The 18,386-nt window shown below is 47.0% G+C and overlaps 3 protein-coding genes across 3 annotated transcripts; 1 reads left to right on the forward strand and 2 right to left on the reverse strand.

Moving 5' to 3' along the window:
• Window positions 1-1,258: 1,258 nt before the first annotated feature.
• On the forward strand, window positions 1,259-4,630 carry LOC100844577 (basic leucine zipper 6). Its single transcript, XM_003569792.4, has 4 exons — window positions 1,259-2,082; window positions 2,238-2,328; window positions 3,723-3,849; window positions 4,087-4,630. Exons 1-4 carry the CDS (start codon window positions 1,616-1,618, stop codon window positions 4,230-4,232), a joined length of 831 nt encoding a protein of 276 aa, XP_003569840.1. The 5' UTR covers window positions 1,259-1,615; the 3' UTR covers window positions 4,233-4,630.
• Window positions 4,631-6,443: 1,813 nt separating this feature from the next.
• Window positions 6,444-7,395, reverse strand: LOC100827980. The gene has a single exon (XM_003567082.4). It carries the CDS (start codon window positions 7,213-7,215, stop codon window positions 6,682-6,684), a length of 534 nt encoding a protein of 177 aa, XP_003567130.1. The 5' UTR covers window positions 7,216-7,395; the 3' UTR covers window positions 6,444-6,681.
• Window positions 7,396-8,807: 1,412 nt separating this feature from the next.
• LOC104582867 (la-related protein 6A) lies at window positions 8,808-14,551 on the reverse strand. Its single transcript, XM_010234042.3, has 10 exons — window positions 13,848-14,551; window positions 13,570-13,651; window positions 11,528-11,622; window positions 11,342-11,413; window positions 11,182-11,261; window positions 10,964-11,048; window positions 10,606-10,653; window positions 10,240-10,488; window positions 9,833-9,932; window positions 8,808-9,213 (listed from the first exon to the last, which is right to left on the reverse strand). The coding sequence occupies exons 1-10, from the start codon at window positions 14,442-14,444 to the stop codon at window positions 9,080-9,082; spliced, it is 1,542 nt and encodes a 513-aa protein (XP_010232344.1). The 5' UTR covers window positions 14,445-14,551; the 3' UTR covers window positions 8,808-9,079.
• Between the last annotated feature and the right edge of the window lie 3,835 nt (window positions 14,552-18,386).

Genomic DNA, 18,386 nt, shown 5'->3' on the forward strand with positions numbered 1-18,386 from the left:
TGAGCGGAGCTCCCTTTTCTTTTCTTTTCTGTACTTCCAAGTTCCAAGCAAATACATCGAGCTCACGGAATAGTGAAGGAGAATTAATTGGCTCATGTCAAATAGCGTATCTCTTTACTTGTTCTTCCTTCTGCTGTACAAGGTCTTGCCATTTATCTGTAAAACATCCGGACAGTGACCATCCTAAAAGCAGGTTACCTCTGTAATGAAGTCAGTGGATGTCTTTGATATTAACAGAGAGGAATGGTAACAACGGCGTTCCAAAAAAAAAAGGTGAGGTGTGTCGCAACAAAGAGAAGACAGAAGATTCCATCGGAGCTCTATTTACTTGTTCTTCCTGCTCTTGTTGAAGGTCTTGCCTTTCATCTGTGAAACATCCGTTTCTCAAAAAATAAAAATAAAAAATCTGTGAAACATCCGGACAGTGCCCAGCCTAAAAGCAGGTTACCTCTGTAAAGAAGAAGTCAGTGGATGTTATGTCTTTGATATTAACAAAGAGGGATGGTCAGGAGGTGTGGCAACAAAGTGAAGACAGAAGATTCCATCGGAGCGTGGAACTAGACGCGGTGAGACAGAGAGAGATCTGATCCCGAGGGATTTGCGAACATGCTCGTCTCTGACGAAGGGATACGCGCGCACGCAGTATTGTAATTATCTGGCTGAAAGCACAAAACCCTGGTTCCATTTTCCTGCTTGTTCCTTTCCGTGGATCCCTGACACGATTATATTATTCTTCGCCCCAGCACAAGGATGATGGTCCCTCATCGATCGAGCCACGCGCTTCCAATCATGGCAATCATCTCCACAAGTTACAGGTTACAGAAATACCGAACAGCTTCTCCGGTCGATCTGCGCGCTCAATGGTTGAAACAGATAGTATAGCTTAATTAGTTCATTAGCGTAACCGGCCTGCTTAATTTTGCTTCATTTCAAGGACCGCCATCGTATAGCAGCACAAAATACTTACAGTCACCATCTATCTGCCTGGCCATTGAAAGCAGACACGCACGCACGCAGTGCAGATCTAGCTGCTGCTGCTGACATTCGGTGACAAAAACGCCCAATTCTGGACGACAACGACGGCTAATTCCTCCAGATCTCGCCATGCACACACCAGCAGCGAGCCAAGAAGGCAATGATGGGATATTACGATCGATGGATCCATCCATGGATGAAGATCGACAGCGGCACGTGGATGGGGATTCCTGCCCACCTACTTAAAACTGCCTCGCCGATATATCGACCCCCTTAAAACCGTTGATCCCCACCATGCACCCATCTTCGGTGATCCTTCCCGCGCGCACTCCCCCTTAATTCCTCCCTTCCCCTTAGCCAGCCAAGGCCAAGCTAGCTGGCTCAGGCTGGCCTCATGTTCCAAAAGTCTCGTCCCCATGTGACCCTCCGATTCCAATTCCCTTCCCATCCCATCCATCTCCGTCTCAACCAAGAAGGTGCAAGTGTAGTAGCTAGCTATCCAAGCACTGGAGTAGTATAAAACAAGGCTCTATGTGCGCCGGCGAATTACGCAATTTCCGCGCACCGGCCCAGATCGAGGAGTAGCCGCTAGCTAGCTGTGCATGCGCATTGCCGCGCACGCATCGGCATCGGCATCGGCATGGCGCAGCTGCCGCCCAAGATCCCGATGCCGGCGCACCACCACTGGCCCGGGGGCGTCGCGGACGCGCACCACCACCACCACCAGGTGGCGTGGGCGGACGAGTTCGCGGAGTTCGCGGCGGCGCGGCGGGGCGCGCACCGCCGGTCGCTGAGCGACTCCGTGGCCTTCGTGGAGGTGATGGCGCCGGGGGGAGCCGGCGACTTCGACCGGCTGGACGACGACCAGCTCATGTCCATGTTCCCCGACGAGGGCCATGGCGGTGGCGGGTCGACTACGGCGCCGGGATCCGAGAACGGGACTAGCAGCGACAGCGACGGCGTCAAACACCGCAAGGATCATCCTCAGTACGACGACGATGAGCAGCAGAATGACAACGAGGCTAACCCGGAGGAGGAGCCGGCGCCGGGGCGGGCCACGCCGACCTCGTCCACGGAGACCATCCGCGACCCCAAGAGAGTCAAGAGGTGAGCTCGAGCGAGCTAGCGCCCCGGCATGTCCTTCACTCCTTCCCCTGCCCGCGCGCGGTGCAATGCCGAATTGGCAACGCAAATGCATGCGTGGATATGCCAATGCCACGCATGGACGTTGCAGCTTCTGAATTTCTACTCTGTATTTGCAGGATACTGGCGAATCGTCAGTCGGCGCAGAGGTCGCGGGTGAGGAAGCTGCAGTACATCTCCGAGCTGGAGCGGTGCGTCACAACGCTGCAGGTAACCTGCTGCTTAGTACTTAATTAACACTCAAAGCATGAAACGAACTACCCGCGAGCTAGTAACTACTCTCTCAGTACGAACCTAGGCTGCTGCTACTTAAAATCAAATTTCTGGGTTTAAAGGGCGAGCTAGTTAGTTGCTCGAAATGGATCTCAATTATAGGGTCAGCCAGTACGTCGTTCCCTACAACGCCTTTTGTTCCTTGCAAAAATCGATGTATATACCATGTGCTGAAGAAAATTCCGTGAACACAGTGCACACCCACAAGCTAGCACAATTCAGCAGCTCTCTAGGCTCCTGTCATGCATGCATCGATCCATGCATACATGCGGAAGAGCTAAGCTAGATCAACTCTGCAGTCTGTAGCTGTACGAAACAAGTCGATGAATCGTTGCATTACAAGATTTCTCACGCTCGATCGTCAGGCAAGAGATGTGTACTCCAATTCACTAATTTTCTTACGCACAGGCAGTAGTAATCACAAATTGAGACAGACATGCCACGACGTAGCCATTAATCACATGGCTAGCATATTAATCACCGCACTAGCGGGTTAGATATCGACGGATGGGCACAACAGGCTGGCCAGCCAGCTAGCAACATGCATATATAGTTGATAGATATACTACTAGCAGTACGTAGCACGCAAGCTAAGGATGGTGATGAAATGAAGCCATGCGCCCATGCGCCATGTGAGCCTGAGATCGATCCGGGTGGGGCGAGACGACGACGGAATCACGGAACGGAATGAATTTTAGTAGGCTCCTCGGCTCGGGTCGGGCCTGCATGCACAGCGATGTCTCTTTACCCCCGTACGGTACCCACCAACCCGCCGTGATCCAGATGCACATGGCTCGGGTGGTCCCACGGGCAGTGGTACGGCACATGCAATGCAGATGCAGATCGAGCCCGATCGAACGCGACACATATATGATTAGTGTCTTTAAGCAACGGTGATGATGATGTGGCGTGGTAGTCGTAGCATTTAGCAATTGCCCACTTGTGGTGTGTCAAGGGTTATCTCTAACAACAACATCCCTGGTCGAGCGCGTTGCGAGCATATTAGCAATGCACGTACGTGTATTCTATTCGAGCCTGAGAATTTTTACTCGTGGGTGCACATGCATGCATGGAGATGGAGATGATTACTCGTGGATAAGTAATGTCTGGGCAAACTCAAGACTTCAACATGTCATCATATCAGTCGAAACTTCAATTGGCGGCATTCATGTGAACTGGCATGCATCAATTTAGTTCGTGCACACAAAACCCGGCCGACGTCGTGTCAGTGCCAGTATTAGTGATGTGGCTGTCGTAAAAGTGTCAAGTTTGGATTCATCAGCAGTACTGTCTTACGTGTGGTGTTTCATCTTTCAATGGTTGATTTGCAGAACGAGGTGTCCGTGCTGTCTCCTCGGGTGGCATTCCTGGATCAGCAGCGGACCATCCTGACCGTCGGCAACAGCCACCTCAAGCAGCGGATCGCGGCACTCGCGCAGGACAAGATTTTCAAGGACGGTAAGACTCAGTAGCCCATCAGAAATTCACAATTAATTAACGCAAATTCTTCTTGTAACCAGTTCATAGAGGCAAATATGCATTTTTCATAAACATCACGCATTTGTGACCATAATCATAAGCGTCGATCCATGCGCACTAGCTACTTGGCCGGAGCGAAGAATTTCATCTCGATCACGCTTCAGGGAACACCATGAGGACAATAATAATACTACTAGTTGATGTCTTTTTCTGCAGCTCATCAAGAGGCGCTCAAGGAGGAAATCGAGAGGCTCCGGCAAGTGTACCAGCAACAGAACCTCAGGATGTCTTCCGCTCCGGCCTCCGACCATGCCCACGGTGGGCCGCCTCCTGTGCGCGCAGAGAAGGAGCTCATCAGCTAGCTCGTCGAGATGAGATCATTGCCTGTCTGCCCGCCTTATCATTGACCTGGACTGGGAGGGAAACATGGCAGCACGCATGCTTGCATGGAACTGCGGATGGTTTCTTCTTTTTTGTTCATTGACTTGTGCATCATTCTTTGTATGTCGGTATTAATTTTTGTCCTTTCTATACCGTGGGGGTCGTGGTGATTGGTGAAGTCGTAAAGAGAGAAACTCGAGTGTTCGTCGTTTGTAAATTTCGCTGTAGCTACATTGCCACTTCTGTATGTAGATTGTTTCGAAAGCTAGATTTCTGAAGACCATTGTTTTAGGGGAAGTTTTTCAGAGATCGTATCAGTACCACTCTTTGTTTTTTCAGAAGACTGAGCTTAATTGATGAATACTTGAATACTGCATAACTGCAAGGCAGGCCCCCAAGTGCTGCTTTAGCAGAATTGGTGTCTGCATTTTTCTGAATCCTGCGTTATATATCCGTGTCAAGAGGGCTGATGCTTAACTCAATTATGTGAAATCTTTTCTGTTTCATGCTGTTAGCGGGCAGATGCCTCACATGGTTTACTCTGTTTTCTGCAAAGATCCAGAGTTCTGTATTATTGTTGCATCGCTTCCGGTGTGGAATTAAAGTTACAGCGGATGCTAAATCTGTTTCTTTCTTGCTACAGAGGCTGTGTGCATTCTTCGTATCATTTTGATGCATTAATATGTTGCCTGTTATCTAGAAATGAAAACCTTGTTTCGCGCTTCTTGCTTCTTTCCAGAAGAGTCTAATTCATCCATTTCGGTCAATTTCCGTTTTAGTTTGCGTATGCAAGTTCCTTCTTTTCAGAAAGAGGCCTTACATCTTGTTTATCTTGTGGGAGGACACTCTTCCCCGGAAATTTCTCCTAATCCCCTTTCCACTCATCACATTTTTCTACTTAATGACCGTGCACAGTTTCCCAAACCACGTTTGTTGAATAAATGTTCTCTCACTGATCAGTATACTGCACTGCAGGAGTCCTCTGATTTTCAGTAATGCTTCTATGCTCCACCAGAAGCCAAACTGCACAGATGTTGGTAGTGCTCTGCTGTCAGCCTATTACCTGTTACTATTGACTAGTTGGTCGTTGTCTGGTTGAAATCAGATGCAGAATCGCTAACGGAAGAGGCACTCTCTTCTGGACAGACCCGTGGATTTCGTCCTGCCGTGCTAAGGATTTCGCACCGCATATCTTCTCAGCACTCGGCAGGAGAGCCTTGCTCCTTACGGTGGCAGAGGGCATTCCCAATCACTACTGGCTAAATTCTCTTGACCTTAATATTGTGGCGCTTCACTTCCAGGAATTCATCTCTCTCTGGTTTGCGGTCTCCAACGTTCAACTCACCGAGAGAGACGATTCCTTTCGCTGGAACTGGGAATCGTCAGGCAAGTTCTCCCCTAAGTCAACTTACGTAGCCAATTTCGGTGGCAGAGAATACATGTCTGGACATGATCTCATATGGCACTCCAAAGCTCCTTCCAAATGCAAGATTTTCCTCTGGCTGGCTATTAGAGAGAGATGTTGGACTGCGGACAGATTACAGAAGCGAGGGCTCCCCCATCCTTCTTCCTGCCCTTTCTGCGATCAAGCCCCCGAAACCATAAACCACATACTACTGGGATGCTCTTTCGCAAGGGAACTATGGCATAATCTGTTTAGTTCTTGGGGTGAGGAGCAGCGGACTCCTTCTGCGATCAGTAAACTATCGGCTTGGTGGTCCGACCTGCAGGTTTCAGGCAAAGGCGCAAAGACTTAGCTACAGTTGTCGCCCTAGGTTGCTGGGAACTGTGGAAGCACAGGAATGGGATTGTTTTCGATAACCAAAGGCCTAATCAGTCGAGAATTTCAAGACAGGTGGCTACGGAATTTAGAAACTGGCAGCTTGCTAAACTCTTCAGTGGTTGCTCTAAGATAGGGCACTTAGAGAGACAGGCTAATTGTAAACTTAATTGTACTTTTCTGCTTCTAAGCAGCTCCCTCTATAAACGATGATACGTCGAATCTTCTAAGAAAAAAAGACGCTTACATACAACCATGACGAAATCGTACAAATACCAGTGATCTATATAGCCAAATAGCCCACAGTAATAGAGATCATCACGCCCACTTGGGTATTTCCATTTTGATCCTTTCAACTCTCTGTCAATTTCATGCTCAAGAAAGAAAGAAAAAATACTAAGTAACTGTAAACTACAAATAAATGCACGCCAAAACCAACAGTTTTATACGAGCTGAATTTAATTAACCAGTAGTTCAGTACCCAACAACTGATGATCTCTTCAGCAAATTCAGGCACCGGTGCTAAATTTGCCAAATGCAGAAATGGCATGCAAAGCAAACAGAACAGGCATGCCTAAGCACTACCGAGTACGAGTAGAAACTAAACGCTTCACAGCTAACACACACACACTGACACTAGTGCTAGTTCATCACTCCAACAACGGGCTGTTGTAGAATTGCTCCGCGCAGGCCTCGCCGCCATAGGCGGGGTAACAAAACGAGTAGTAACTCCTCCCGTCGTCCCACCCCGAATCCATGGCCATGCCGTCCATGTACCACTCCCCGACGCACTCGCCGTCGAAGGGGCCCAGGGCCATCTCATCCGTCCAGTGCTCCACGGGCTCATTGGCATACGGCGGCGGCGAAGCCGAACACCGGCAGCCCTCGAAGCCGGACTGGAGGAGGATGCCGTCGAGCCCGCAGTCCTCGCAGTCCTCCTCCTCCTGCAGGTGCGCGTGGATCGACGAGTAGTTCAGTTCCTCCTGGAGGCTGCCGAGCCAGCAGCCGTCGTCGGCTGGGAATAAGCCGAGCTGCTGGTTGCTGCCCCTCCCTGGCCCTGCCGCTGCTGATGACTCCTCCTCGGCGGCCAGCGACGCGTCCAGGAGCTCGACGAGCAGCTTGGCGCCGTCGGTCTCCGGCGCCTCCGTGATCTGCTCGTGCTGCTGCTCCACGATGCACTCCATTTGGTGATTTTCGTGTTTATTTGTAGGAAATGGAACTACTGGAAGAAAAGGAAATGTTCAAGTGTATGACCAAGTGCGAAGCCTTTTGTAGCGGGAGGTGCGAGGCTGCCAGCTGTGTGTGGGTGCCGAATCCCGAATCGGTCGGCGGAGAGACCGACTGACCGGCCGGCCGGTCTCGCGCCTAAGCGGCATGCATACATATACATGGACCACGGGATCCCACTTGCGAGCGTTCACGGTCAATTAGTGCTGCTTTGCCCTCTATCAAGGATTGATTACTTCTATCGGGAGCGATCTAGTTATTTCTTGCATGTGGTTTCAATTCCCTTTGTTGCATGTACGTATTTGCCGCTGCATGCATACACTCTAGAAGATAACCTTTATTCATTTCCACGGTTGCTCCTGCATACAACTTCAAGAGAGAAAACGACGTCGAAAACCATGTTCCTGTACTTTGTTGGGCTGTTGTCGAGCTAGAAACGGGGCCTCGTCGCTGTGGTCCGCGACATTGTCTCCATCGACTAGGCTGCCGGGTTTCCCGTACAGACAGAGGTACTCACCGGTCTACTGGCTCCAAGAGCCGGCCTGTTCACCATTGATGTGTGGCAACTGAGCTGGCAACTCGGTGCAGCCGCCCGGGACGCCGTGAGAAAATTCAGTCCGTATCGATTGCACAGTCGCAGTACTAGAAAGACAATGATTGATGCGACGCTGAGGTGAAACCGGTGGCAGGACTGGTAAAAAAAAAACCCTGTGTCCTCAGCTCCTGGGCAGCCCAAACAGACGCCGTGCCAATGTGCAATGGTAGATCCGAGCATAGTGACGGTCCTTGGCTGCACAGTGCCTGCTGGCACCACACTCCAGGATACTACTACTAGTAGTAGAGTACTAGTTGCCTCTGTATCAGCAGTCAAACCCTGTGTGTGTCAACAGTCATCCGATACAACGCCTTCAATTTCTTCTTGATTTTTCCGGTGAAGCACATGCCTTCAGCTTCATGCATGGTAGCCTTCAGAGTACGAACCTTTGGTCGGCCCCTGCAAAAATTCCCTCTCCACCAGCCGTCCGTTTCTTGTCCAACGGAATCAGCTCGGCTTTCGTTGTTTCATGAAAGCTAGACTTCATGAAAAGGAATACAACCCCCCTGCGAAGGCGCATACAACCCCACCTGCGGCCCTGCGACTGCGACGGCGCACGACACGGTCGAGAGGGAAATGGGCGTTCATTTGGAGTGGTAGTTTCGTAACGGATCGCAGCAAAATGCTGCAACTTTGGCCATGCAACAGCGGTTTGTTGATCTTCGACGGTAGAAATATTACCGTATCTAACATCAGCGAGTAGAATATAGCCCAAACTGTTCCCAGAAAATGTGTGATTACTTGGCCTAGAGGCTGGCTACTGTTCCGTAAGGACTACCACGATATCTACAGAACGAACAAGGCCAACTTGGTAGGTCCCTCAACCGAGAGTAGCGCAGGACCAGGCTGCAGAATGTGTTATCTCCATTGATCACTCCCATCAGACGCATAATACAAGCCCAAGGAGCGCAAAGCCTTTCACTCATTTCCCCCCACTGTACGCTTTCTGCATAGTCCAAACTTGTACTCTTAATTCGGAGCTGAAGTCTATGATAATCACAAGTGCCGGCAAAGCTTTGGCAATCATTAAACAAAAGTGCCAGTGTGTCACAAACAGTGGTGAAAAACTAGGCATGAAACCACCAACTTAATTTGCCAGTAAATTCAGAAAAGACCCTACAGAAAAGAAAAAAAAAAAGGTCCTTCTCGGTACACAAGTCATCTTTGCCAACCATGTGCCTTCTCCGTATACAAGTCATCTTTACTAGGCTTGTTTGTATAAAGTTCTATTCTTCAGCCTTCTCGGCTTTTTCAAGTGGCGGTGATCTACCACGCCCCATGGTAAAGCCTCTTGTCCCATCTGGCATTCTCGGTCCAGAAATAGGCTTGTTCATAGAATCAGAAGGGAATGAGCCATGACCTGGTATGGATATTGAAAATATTAGAACTGTATACATCCTGTAGACTGTTGATAGGTATACAACATATATGAGAAAATATATATCCAGGAACATAGTAAACATCAGGAAAAGCGCAAAGCTGTTATAATCAGGGTTGTGGCATCAAGAATGTGCATGGTATCAAAACACATGTTTGTGGTATCAAGAATGCACATAGAATCAATAAAAGGTAGCAGAAAATTAAGACCAAGGGGAGTTCCCATGTAAATCCTCGAGCTGGAAAGAGACCGAGTTGGGAATCAAGTATTATTAGTAAATGAGAGGTATCAGACGTAGGTAAATGTTGCATGAACTAGTTAAATGAGAGGTATCGCAGACCATTCCAATTTCTCCTTTTAAGAAAGGAGTAACAAGTTAACCATGTAGCCTCTCATGCATTAGTTTGGGAATCAACTCAAACTCAAGTTACATGTTCAAATGGACTTCATCTTTGAATAAACTTCATTCAAGGCAGAAACAAAATGGATGTAGTTCTACTTCTGATTCTTACTATGTTGCTGACTCCACCCGTTTCTTTGAATACACTTCATTCAGTGCAAAAACGAAAGAAAAATCAGATCCACAAATTTAGTAGATTACCATGTCCACTTGTATTTTGCTGAATCAGACCTTTTCCTTGGCTTCTGTATCGGCCTTTTTGACCCCCTTTAGCAATTGTCTTTTGGTGTCGGCGCACTTCCTGTAGATATGCACAACAGGCTATGAGCAATTATAGTCACAGAATACTGATGGTAACATTCATGATGCCAAGTGCCGAGTCAAAACCTCTATCGAAGCAAAAATTTAGCTAGAAAATATATGTGTCCTTTTCTTCTTGAACTATACATCCGTACATAAGTTCGAGGCATACGCACAGTTCAAGAACAAAGGCCCCAACTATCAGCAAGGAGGTGCACAGACAAACAAGTGCATGGAAATACAGGAAAAATAAAACCTCAATCAAACAACTGAGCAGGAATAGCATAGGTGTATCGAATATTTCAGACCTCATGGTTAACATCAGAATTCATATTCTCCTTGTCCAAAGCAACCTCTCCTGAATCAGCACCACCATTTTGTTCTGATACCGACCCCTGTTCTTTTAAAGACTGGTCCTCATTGTTCTTTTTAGAAACTGTTCCATGATTTTCTTTTGAAGACTGGATATGCCTTGCTGATCCCGTTACACTTCGTTTAGCCAGAAGTATGACTCTCATCCCAGTTCTCCAGTTTCTCTCATCATTTAAGGTGGTAGCCTGACATGATAAAAAAAATTCAAATACAAATAGATTATAAAGAAAGTAACTTTTCTAAATGTATAGCTCTGATGCGTAGCACCATATGGGTCATTAAATATGAGATGAATAGCTTACAGCCTTCTCAGCTACCTCCACTGCTTCATACTCAACAACGGCATGCACCTGCACAACCCTTGAGTCTTAAGTAAAAGGGATATAGCTAACTTGGTCCAGCAGCACAAAAGATTTTTTTTTTCGAGATTTATAGTTGAATAATGTCATTACATATAATTCTTTTGAGTATAAATTTCCATTGTCTGGCTAGTAACTAGTTTAAACAGAGTGGAAACTGGTAATAGATAATGACAAGTTGATAAAAATAACCATGTTAAGAGTTATGTAACAACATTTCAGCAGGTGTAAAAAGAATGTGTTTATAACTCATAAGTCTAAGTTCTTAATTATGATGTCACAACCAGATGTTACAGCATACCTTATTACTTAACATGAAGTCAGGTTTCTTGGATGCTGCCGATTCTCCCACAGCATGTGGATCATGAATGGTTATCTTCATAATTCTGGTACATAAAACTATAAAACTTAGTTTCATAATGATATATAGTGTTTGTTATTACTGATTTCAAAATGTCACAGCATCAATTTCCATGTGCAATACTAGCATAGGCTACTACACAAATTCAGATAACATACTTGCCAACTGTCCCAAATTTCTCCTGAATACTCTCCATGGAAAAATCCAGAGGTAGATTTTCCACCAAAACAGTCCTTTTCTGCAAATAGGTTAAAGTTAAAACATAAATAAACATGATGAATTTAAAACATTCTGGCAAGTAAGGAATCAGTAATTCACCTTCACATCTTTCAATTCATTGCATGGCAAGGGGTGTAACCTTCTGATCCTTTTCCCATTTGAGCTCACAACCTAAGAGATAAGACAACGAATCGTAGGCAAACAGCAAGTAGCCTCATATATAATATAATTCCATCCATAGAGCTTCAAAGCGTCATGACTGATAACCAAGGGGCAAAATGTTACCAGCTTTGATGATGTCCTAAGTGCAGCTTCAATTATGGAGAGGTCCTGAGTAAGTTTCTTCATTTTTCTAAATGACGCAATAACTCCAAGTGGAACTATTGGAAAGAAAACACACCATTAGAAGGAGATTATGTTACATTTCTAGTACATATTACATGAAATGTTCTTTGAAATGAGACCACTATGCATATCTATCCAATAAAGGCTGAAGTACAATAAACTGATAAGCAACACAAAATTTATTCAGATTTCCACTTTCGGTTATGTTTCAAATTTACATTGCTAATAGTGGAAGCATGCCGACATTCCAGTGGTGCTATACATTACCAACTTACAATTGGTAACAGTGGAAGGTTTAAGGCATACAAACACCCTTGATAGAAATGATTTTACATTTATACTTATACTTTTTGCCAATTTACAAATACAGTAATAATGCAGCAATACAGGAAATGCTTGCAACATAGAATTTAAAAATCAAAAGAAAAATTGGAATGATCTTATTTTATTGTCTTCTCGGCTCAAAAAGAACAACCAAAATCTTTTGCTCCTAGTTTATTAGATATTTTGTTGCAAGTTGTTTCTGTGGCCTAAAGGCACTTTACAGTACTCTTGCGAGTATTCCAACTTAAAATATATTTGCAGTAGAAGCCTCTCCTACTGCTTTCCATAAAAGGATTGTTGTTTTGGCTACTTCGCAGGTGTCATTTAGTATAGCGTGTGCATACAAATTTCCAGTAAATATCATACATATATGATAAATCATGTCCGAAAACCAACTTCTGCCTTGCAAAACAGATTTCTGCCATTCTGTTCGGTAACAAGAGATCATATACACTTCATTTTGCAGGAACTATTTGGTCCAGCCCTCACATTGAAAAATTCTCTTAATATGCTTATGCACATAGGATGTTTTCTTGTGACCCTTGTAATTGAAGAATCTTCTTTTGTTTTCACCTCATGTCGCTCTGTGTGAAATTCAACAGTAGGAATCCTCCCCCCACCACACACAGAAAAATATTGATCAAAACAAAAACCTAGTATGGTGCTATATTTTGATTAAGACAAAATATCCTCCCCTAAGTGCAATGGTACTCACATGTCACAGACCTACAGTGGTAGTAAAACCTCGGTTACGTCGGATCCTAAGGGAGAACTCAGATGAGTAAGGAACATATCATTTTCCTGGTGATACAACACGGACGGAGCTACCGTGGCAGAAGACCAGGCAACATCTGTCAGCCACAGGATCAGATGTACTTATCTTCACAGTCCCAAATCAAACAAAAAGCAAGGAAGCAATGTTGACTATAGAAACCATCAAAAGGGAATTGGCAACAAAAATGCAGATGCAGAATTCTTAAAGAAATAGAAATAAATAGCAAAGGCACATTACTGTTTAACAAGAAACTAGCACTGGTTTATAATTTCCCTGATAGAACGGAGTGAATCAGACAAGAGTATATATAATATTCACAGAGGCCTAGACCAGGTTCTCGGCACAACTAACAGAAAGCTGCACCAGGAGTACCCATGTAAAAGCCTCATCATAAGTACCTGTCACATTTCATCATTTTCATCTCCATTCCACTACATGTAAGATAACTAGGGCAAGAAAAAACATTGGGTTTTCAAATGCAGCAGTTCCAAGGACTGAGGTTGTCGAGCTGGAACATGCTCCCATGAAGGATAGGCATATGAAAATGTTACAAAAAAGGATGCCGAGAAGGCCTTCAAATTGAACGTGCGTTGCAGAAGTACTCCAAGTTCTAGCCCTCCAGGATGTAATTTATGCATACAATTGTTTGTAATGCATCTGTGAAGAAGTCCAAAAATATCTTGGTGGAACATATATTAGTGCTGTTATAATCACAACACTCATCACAAACATTTAACAGCAGAACATTTCAGGTGTCCTAAATAGTTATTCTCTCATAAACACACCTAACGCAACTAGGAACTAGAAAACGTTTTCTTTTGAGCATCACAATTCACAGTTCTCTCACTACATCTATGCCATGAAGAACCTGCACGCCACTTACCAAAGCCTTGCTTGTTGTTCTTCACAAATTTCAACATGTGGTCATCTGTTGGAAGATTCTCATCGCTGAAGTAGTACTCCACCTATAAATTGGAGCATTTTACTTTTCAATAAGCACAGTAATTAGAATATCCTGCGTGCTTGCACGAATGCAGGATTAGACTAGTATTCTTGTGGACATGAAGGCTGCATATATAGAGGTTGTGACTAAAGAAAGCACACAAGACTCAGCATTCTCAAGCGAAAGAAACATGAAGAACCGGATGGTCACCAGTGTACCTGCTTGACGATCTTCTCGCGGAGTTCGTCAGTAAGCCCGACACCAGGGACGACAACCTCAGAGGCCTCCAAAGAGACATCATTCACAGTGCCAGGGACAACAAGAGGTTCGTCCTCAGCCTCAAGAGTAGGCGACAGCGGCGGTAGGGGCACCAAACCACCAGAGCCAACCTTGGTGGCCTCCGAAAGCGCAGCTTCGACGGTGTCGGGGACGACGAGAGGTTCGTCCTCTGCCTCAAGAGTAGAAAACTGCGGCAGCAACACTAGACCGCTGGCGTCAACCTTGGTGGCCTCCGAAGAAGCGGCATCGTCGGTGTCGGGGACGACGACGATGTCGTCCTCCCTGTCAAGAAGCAGCGACGTCGGCAGCAGGGGCACGACACCACCGGCGCCAACCTCGGAGGCCTCCAAAGAAGCGACGACGGGGTCCTCTTCCTCCTCGGGGAGCGGCGACGTCGGCAGGTGGGACACGACACCACCAGCGCCAGCGCCAACCTCGGAGGCCTCCGAAGAGTCGGAGACATCGTGCTCCGCCTCGAGAGTCGGAGACAGGGATACGGGTGCTACGGCGACGGGGGGTGGAGCCTGGCCGTCCATACCGGAGGGGATCAGGGGAGCCGCGTCGCCCACCGCCTGGTCGCCGCCGCTCGTGGTCGATGGCGGCTGCGGGGCGGGTTCGACTGCGGGCTCAAGGTCGAGGGTCGGTGGGAATTGGGTATATAGACTGGACCCAGTTTATGGCCGCCTGGAAACAGCCCACTGGATAATGGGAACGTTTAGTGAGAACTGGGCCAAGAAATGTTACATTCCGCGTGCATTCCTTTTGTAAGCAGGCTAGAGTGGACTCTGGGCTGGTTCAGTGCAGGCCATTACACTCCGCGTGCTGTTTAGCGGGTTCCTGTGAAAGCATCGGCCTCTTTGTTTTCCGAAAGTTACTCTTCCAACTACGATACTTGCTTCCCGGGTCCACGGTCTTGTCCCCCATGCCGGCGTGCGGCGTCCAGGTCCTAGCCATGAAGCCATCCATTTTCCACTTGCCCATGCCCTGCACCACAGCGAATCTCGATCCCATGACTCGCTCCTTCCAACTTCCATCCAAACAGGCAGCAGCGTTCTCATCCCAGAACTGCCGATAAAATCGAGTAAGGAGATGCAGCGCCGGAATTGTGGAGAAACCAAACGAAGAACGAAACCCGCGAGTACTGTGCAGGGAATTTACCATCGAGTCGCAATGCGTATAATGCACACTCGATTGAAAGAAAGCAGCAGCAAGATAGCCATGGCTGGGCGCAAGCGTCTATGCTATGCATGGAAACAGAGCATGCACGGAAGGAGATTATTATCACTGCTACTACCCCTGGCATGCTTTGCAACCTCCTCTCAGCCTGCCGGACAAAAGATGTGAACAATTATTGCCTTTGCCTACCTTTTTCCGCTTTTCATGGCTCATGACGTTTGACATCGGCGACTGCTAATCGATGCTGTGTCGGCCTTGGGAACATTTTGTAACGGGCTAACACACACGTGACAATTTATCTCAGTGATGCTTCCTTATTTCCATATTTGTAAAGACATGCAAGTTAATTTAAAAATTGTTATTGCAACTTTTTCGTATTCGAAAAATGGCACTATAATTTTTGGTGATTCATCCTGCAATCCAAAGAGGGCCTAAGTATTGCAATGACTCGTACGTCCTTGGTGATTCATCTTACTTCCAAGATTTTGAACTAGAGAAACAAAAGTCTCTCCAAAAGTCTCAACGGCAACATCCACAATCGTCCCGAAGAGAGAGTGAAGTCAATAATTGGGCAGTCGCCAGAGCGAGCCATTTTGAGTGGTCTTTATTTATCCTTTTGCCTCTGTCAATGCAAAGTTTTTGCCACGTAAACGTACGCCTGCTTGGAGCATGAGTTTTTTTCCGTCGATGCACATCAATCTGTGTGAAATCATAAGTGAAATCATAAGTGATGTGTAACATTGGCAAGTGTTTTAGATGAAACATTGATGTGGGTACTTTGGGTAACATGGATATTTATGTGATGAGATGTATCTTGTTTGGACTTAGTGCTTTGCTAGCGATGTGTTGATCCATTAGTTTTTTATGTGAAAACATGGCGTGAGTTGTGTGGAACTTACCCTGAGTCAAGTCGTGGGCTTGTGCTCGTACTGATTATTTGTGTGTTCGCTTTCAGGTGTTGCCGGAGCTAGAGGAACGTGGTCGATGACGGGATCGAAGGACGAAACTTGGGAGAAGCTGAGGTCGAGGATCAAGGTCATGCGGGACGTTCGTGAAAGGAACAATGAAAGTGAAGGCTACGATGATCCGGGAGGGCACCGTTTTGTCGTACGTTGTTTATATCGGAGATGTACGGTATTGGAGATATTCGACACGTGATGGTCGAGTTTTGAGGACATCACAAGAAGAGTTGATGGCATGGAGTGGCATCGATGTGACGACATGTAGGTCCAGCCGTGGCTGGATGAGAGCTGTTTAAAGATTAAACAGTAGCGTCCTGAAGATGGCGTCCGATGGAAAAATGGTCCATGAAAGTTGTGCGCGTCGTCGAGACGAACAACTTTGTTTTTGGAGTCATCTCAATCCGAGGTCGTATGCGGGCCCCACGGACAAAATACCGACCGGGACAGAAGAGTTTGTGTTGGATTCGGACTCGGTTTAGGGTCGCGAATTTTCCCTTATAACTAGAGGGCGTCCTAGCTAGGGTTTTAGCAAGGACGTGAGAGAACTCAGAACTTTGGATCTAGATCAATTTTTGGAGAGTTCTTGAATGCATGGTTGCATCTTTTGTAATCGATCGACATCGTTGTAATAAAGAGATTCGTTGACAGTGTCATCTTTGTTCTTCTCGAATCTTCGTGGATTCTTCGTGCTAGATCTTTCTAACACTTTGCTGCAGGTTTATCACGAGTTCATAATACTTTTCTGCAGGTTTACCACGAGATCAAGGAAGATCGCGATTACTTCCTCTTTCTTGTTATTCCTCGAAATCGATTATAGATTAATTCTCGTAACTTTCTGTCAGCTGTTACTGATTTGATCATATTTTTTGATTGGTAAGTCCAATTGAGCTGGTTCTTGTTGCGTTGGTTAGATAATTTCAATACTTTTTTTTTGCATACTCATACGTATTTTTTGGTTCATCCAATCAAAAGTTACAGCTGTTTTACTATCACGGACAGAAAGATGATTTAGGATTTGAATTTTCAAAAAAAAAATTAATTTGCTTCCGCACAATCATTCGACCCCTCAATTTCCTATCTCGATGTCACAGTCTGCAAAAGCAAGCTATGTAGTTAATGCATTCCTAACCAGGCCTGTCGAACGAGTTAAAAGGGGTCGCATGGGGCCTATGGGTACATGGGTACATGAAGACAGTGCACCAACGTCGACCGAATCGGGGCAGAGAATCAATCGGGAGGGTCAAAAGGAAGCCATCACCGAAATCCCGGCTGGCATCACAACGCGAACGGTTTTCCTGTATATACCCCACGAACCAGCCAACTTGAGTATCCGTACAAGAGGATCCGACATGACGATGCATGGATCTGCGTTCGTAAGAGACAAGGCCCCTAAACAGCCTGTCCTTAAATTTTAAGGTCTCAAAATTTAAACATTTTCGGCAGTATCCTCTATTTCACAGCCCCTATTTTGTTTATGACACGTGGGTCCCATATGTCAGTGGCTTGTCTTTTATTTATTCATTATTTTTTTTCCCTTCCTTCTTCTCCCCAAACTCCCCACCGGAGGGCATGGACGCCGGCGGCTCTGCGGCGTGGCTAGGCGGTGGATGGAGCGGCCTCCTCCCCGACCGGGACGCCGGCCGATGCGGCCGTGCCCCCGCCTTGTGCGCCGCCGCACACCCGCACCGTGGCTGCCGAGTTTGCGAGGTGGGGGATGCGGCAGATGGGTCTGCTGCTGCTGCTGGAGGGGCGAGGGGGACCGGAGAGGCTGCACGGCGACGCTGTGCAGCGCGGCCCGGGGCGGGCGGAGGCGGCGCGGCCAACTGAAGTGGCCCGCGGCGGGCGTAGGCGCCGCGGCCAGCGCATAGAGGCGGCGGACAGAAGCGGCGCGGCCAGTGCAGAGGTGCGGCGGCGGGCAAAGTCGGCCGTCGGAGGCGCTGCGCCGGCCGGTGAAGTAGAACGCGCGCGCGCGGAAAGAGAGCAGTGGGGGGAGAAGAAGATGACGTGGCGTGCGAGAAGGGAGAATAGGGGCTCCCTTGGGTCCTTGGGAACAGGGGCTTCACGGGCATATCTAAGTGCCTCCCTACTCTAGGTACTCAAATAGAATTTCTGCTGAATTTTTCTTTTGGTTCCGGCCTCTAAAAACGGGATAGAGATCCTGTTTAGGATCCGTGCTCACATGCTCTAAGTCCAAATTCATTTCATGCTACCTTCGGATGGGATACGTTGTTTCCGACCTGTCAAGTGTATACCTGAGCATGCGCAACCCGGCCCAAAAAACTCGGGCCGGACTTCCCTCCCAAGCTGGGTTCAGGCCTGTATTTCCAGTCGGGGACAATT

Source organism: Brachypodium distachyon, chromosome 2, assembly GCF_000005505.3.
Source record: "Brachypodium distachyon strain Bd21 chromosome 2, Brachypodium_distachyon_v3.0, whole genome shotgun sequence".
Taxonomy (NCBI): Eukaryota; Viridiplantae; Streptophyta; class Magnoliopsida; order Poales; family Poaceae; genus Brachypodium; species Brachypodium distachyon.

What these genes read in the sequence shown, in the direction of transcription:
- LOC100844577 (XM_003569792.4), top strand. Translation starts at nt 1,616, where the DNA reads ATGGCGCAGCTGCCGCCCAAGATCCCGATGCCGGCGCACCACCACTGG. An exon ending in GGTGCGTCACAACGCTGCAG is followed by an intron (nt 2,329 to 3,722) that starts GTAACCTGCTGC and finishes GTTGATTTGCAG; the next exon opens with AACGAGGTGTCCGTGCTGTC. An exon ending in GGACAAGATTTTCAAGGACG is followed by an intron (nt 3,850 to 4,086) that starts GTAAGACTCAGT and finishes CTTTTTCTGCAG; the next exon opens with CTCATCAAGAGGCGCTCAAG.
- LOC100827980 (XM_003567082.4), bottom strand. Translation starts at nt 7,215, where the DNA reads ATGGAGTGCATCGTGGAGCAGCAGCACGAGCAGATCACGGAGGCGCCG.
- LOC104582867 (XM_010234042.3), bottom strand. Translation starts at nt 14,444, where the DNA reads ATGGACGGCCAGGCTCCACCCCCCGTCGCCGTAGCACCCGTATCCCTG. An exon ending in TTAGGACATCATCAAAGCTG is followed by an intron (nt 11,414 to 11,527) that starts GTAACATTTTGC and finishes CTTATCTCTTAG; the next exon opens with GTTGTGAGCTCAAATGGGAA. An exon ending in AAATTTGGGACAGTTGGCAA is followed by an intron (nt 11,049 to 11,181) that starts GTATGTTATCTG and finishes TTTATGTACCAG; the next exon opens with AATTATGAAGATAACCATTC.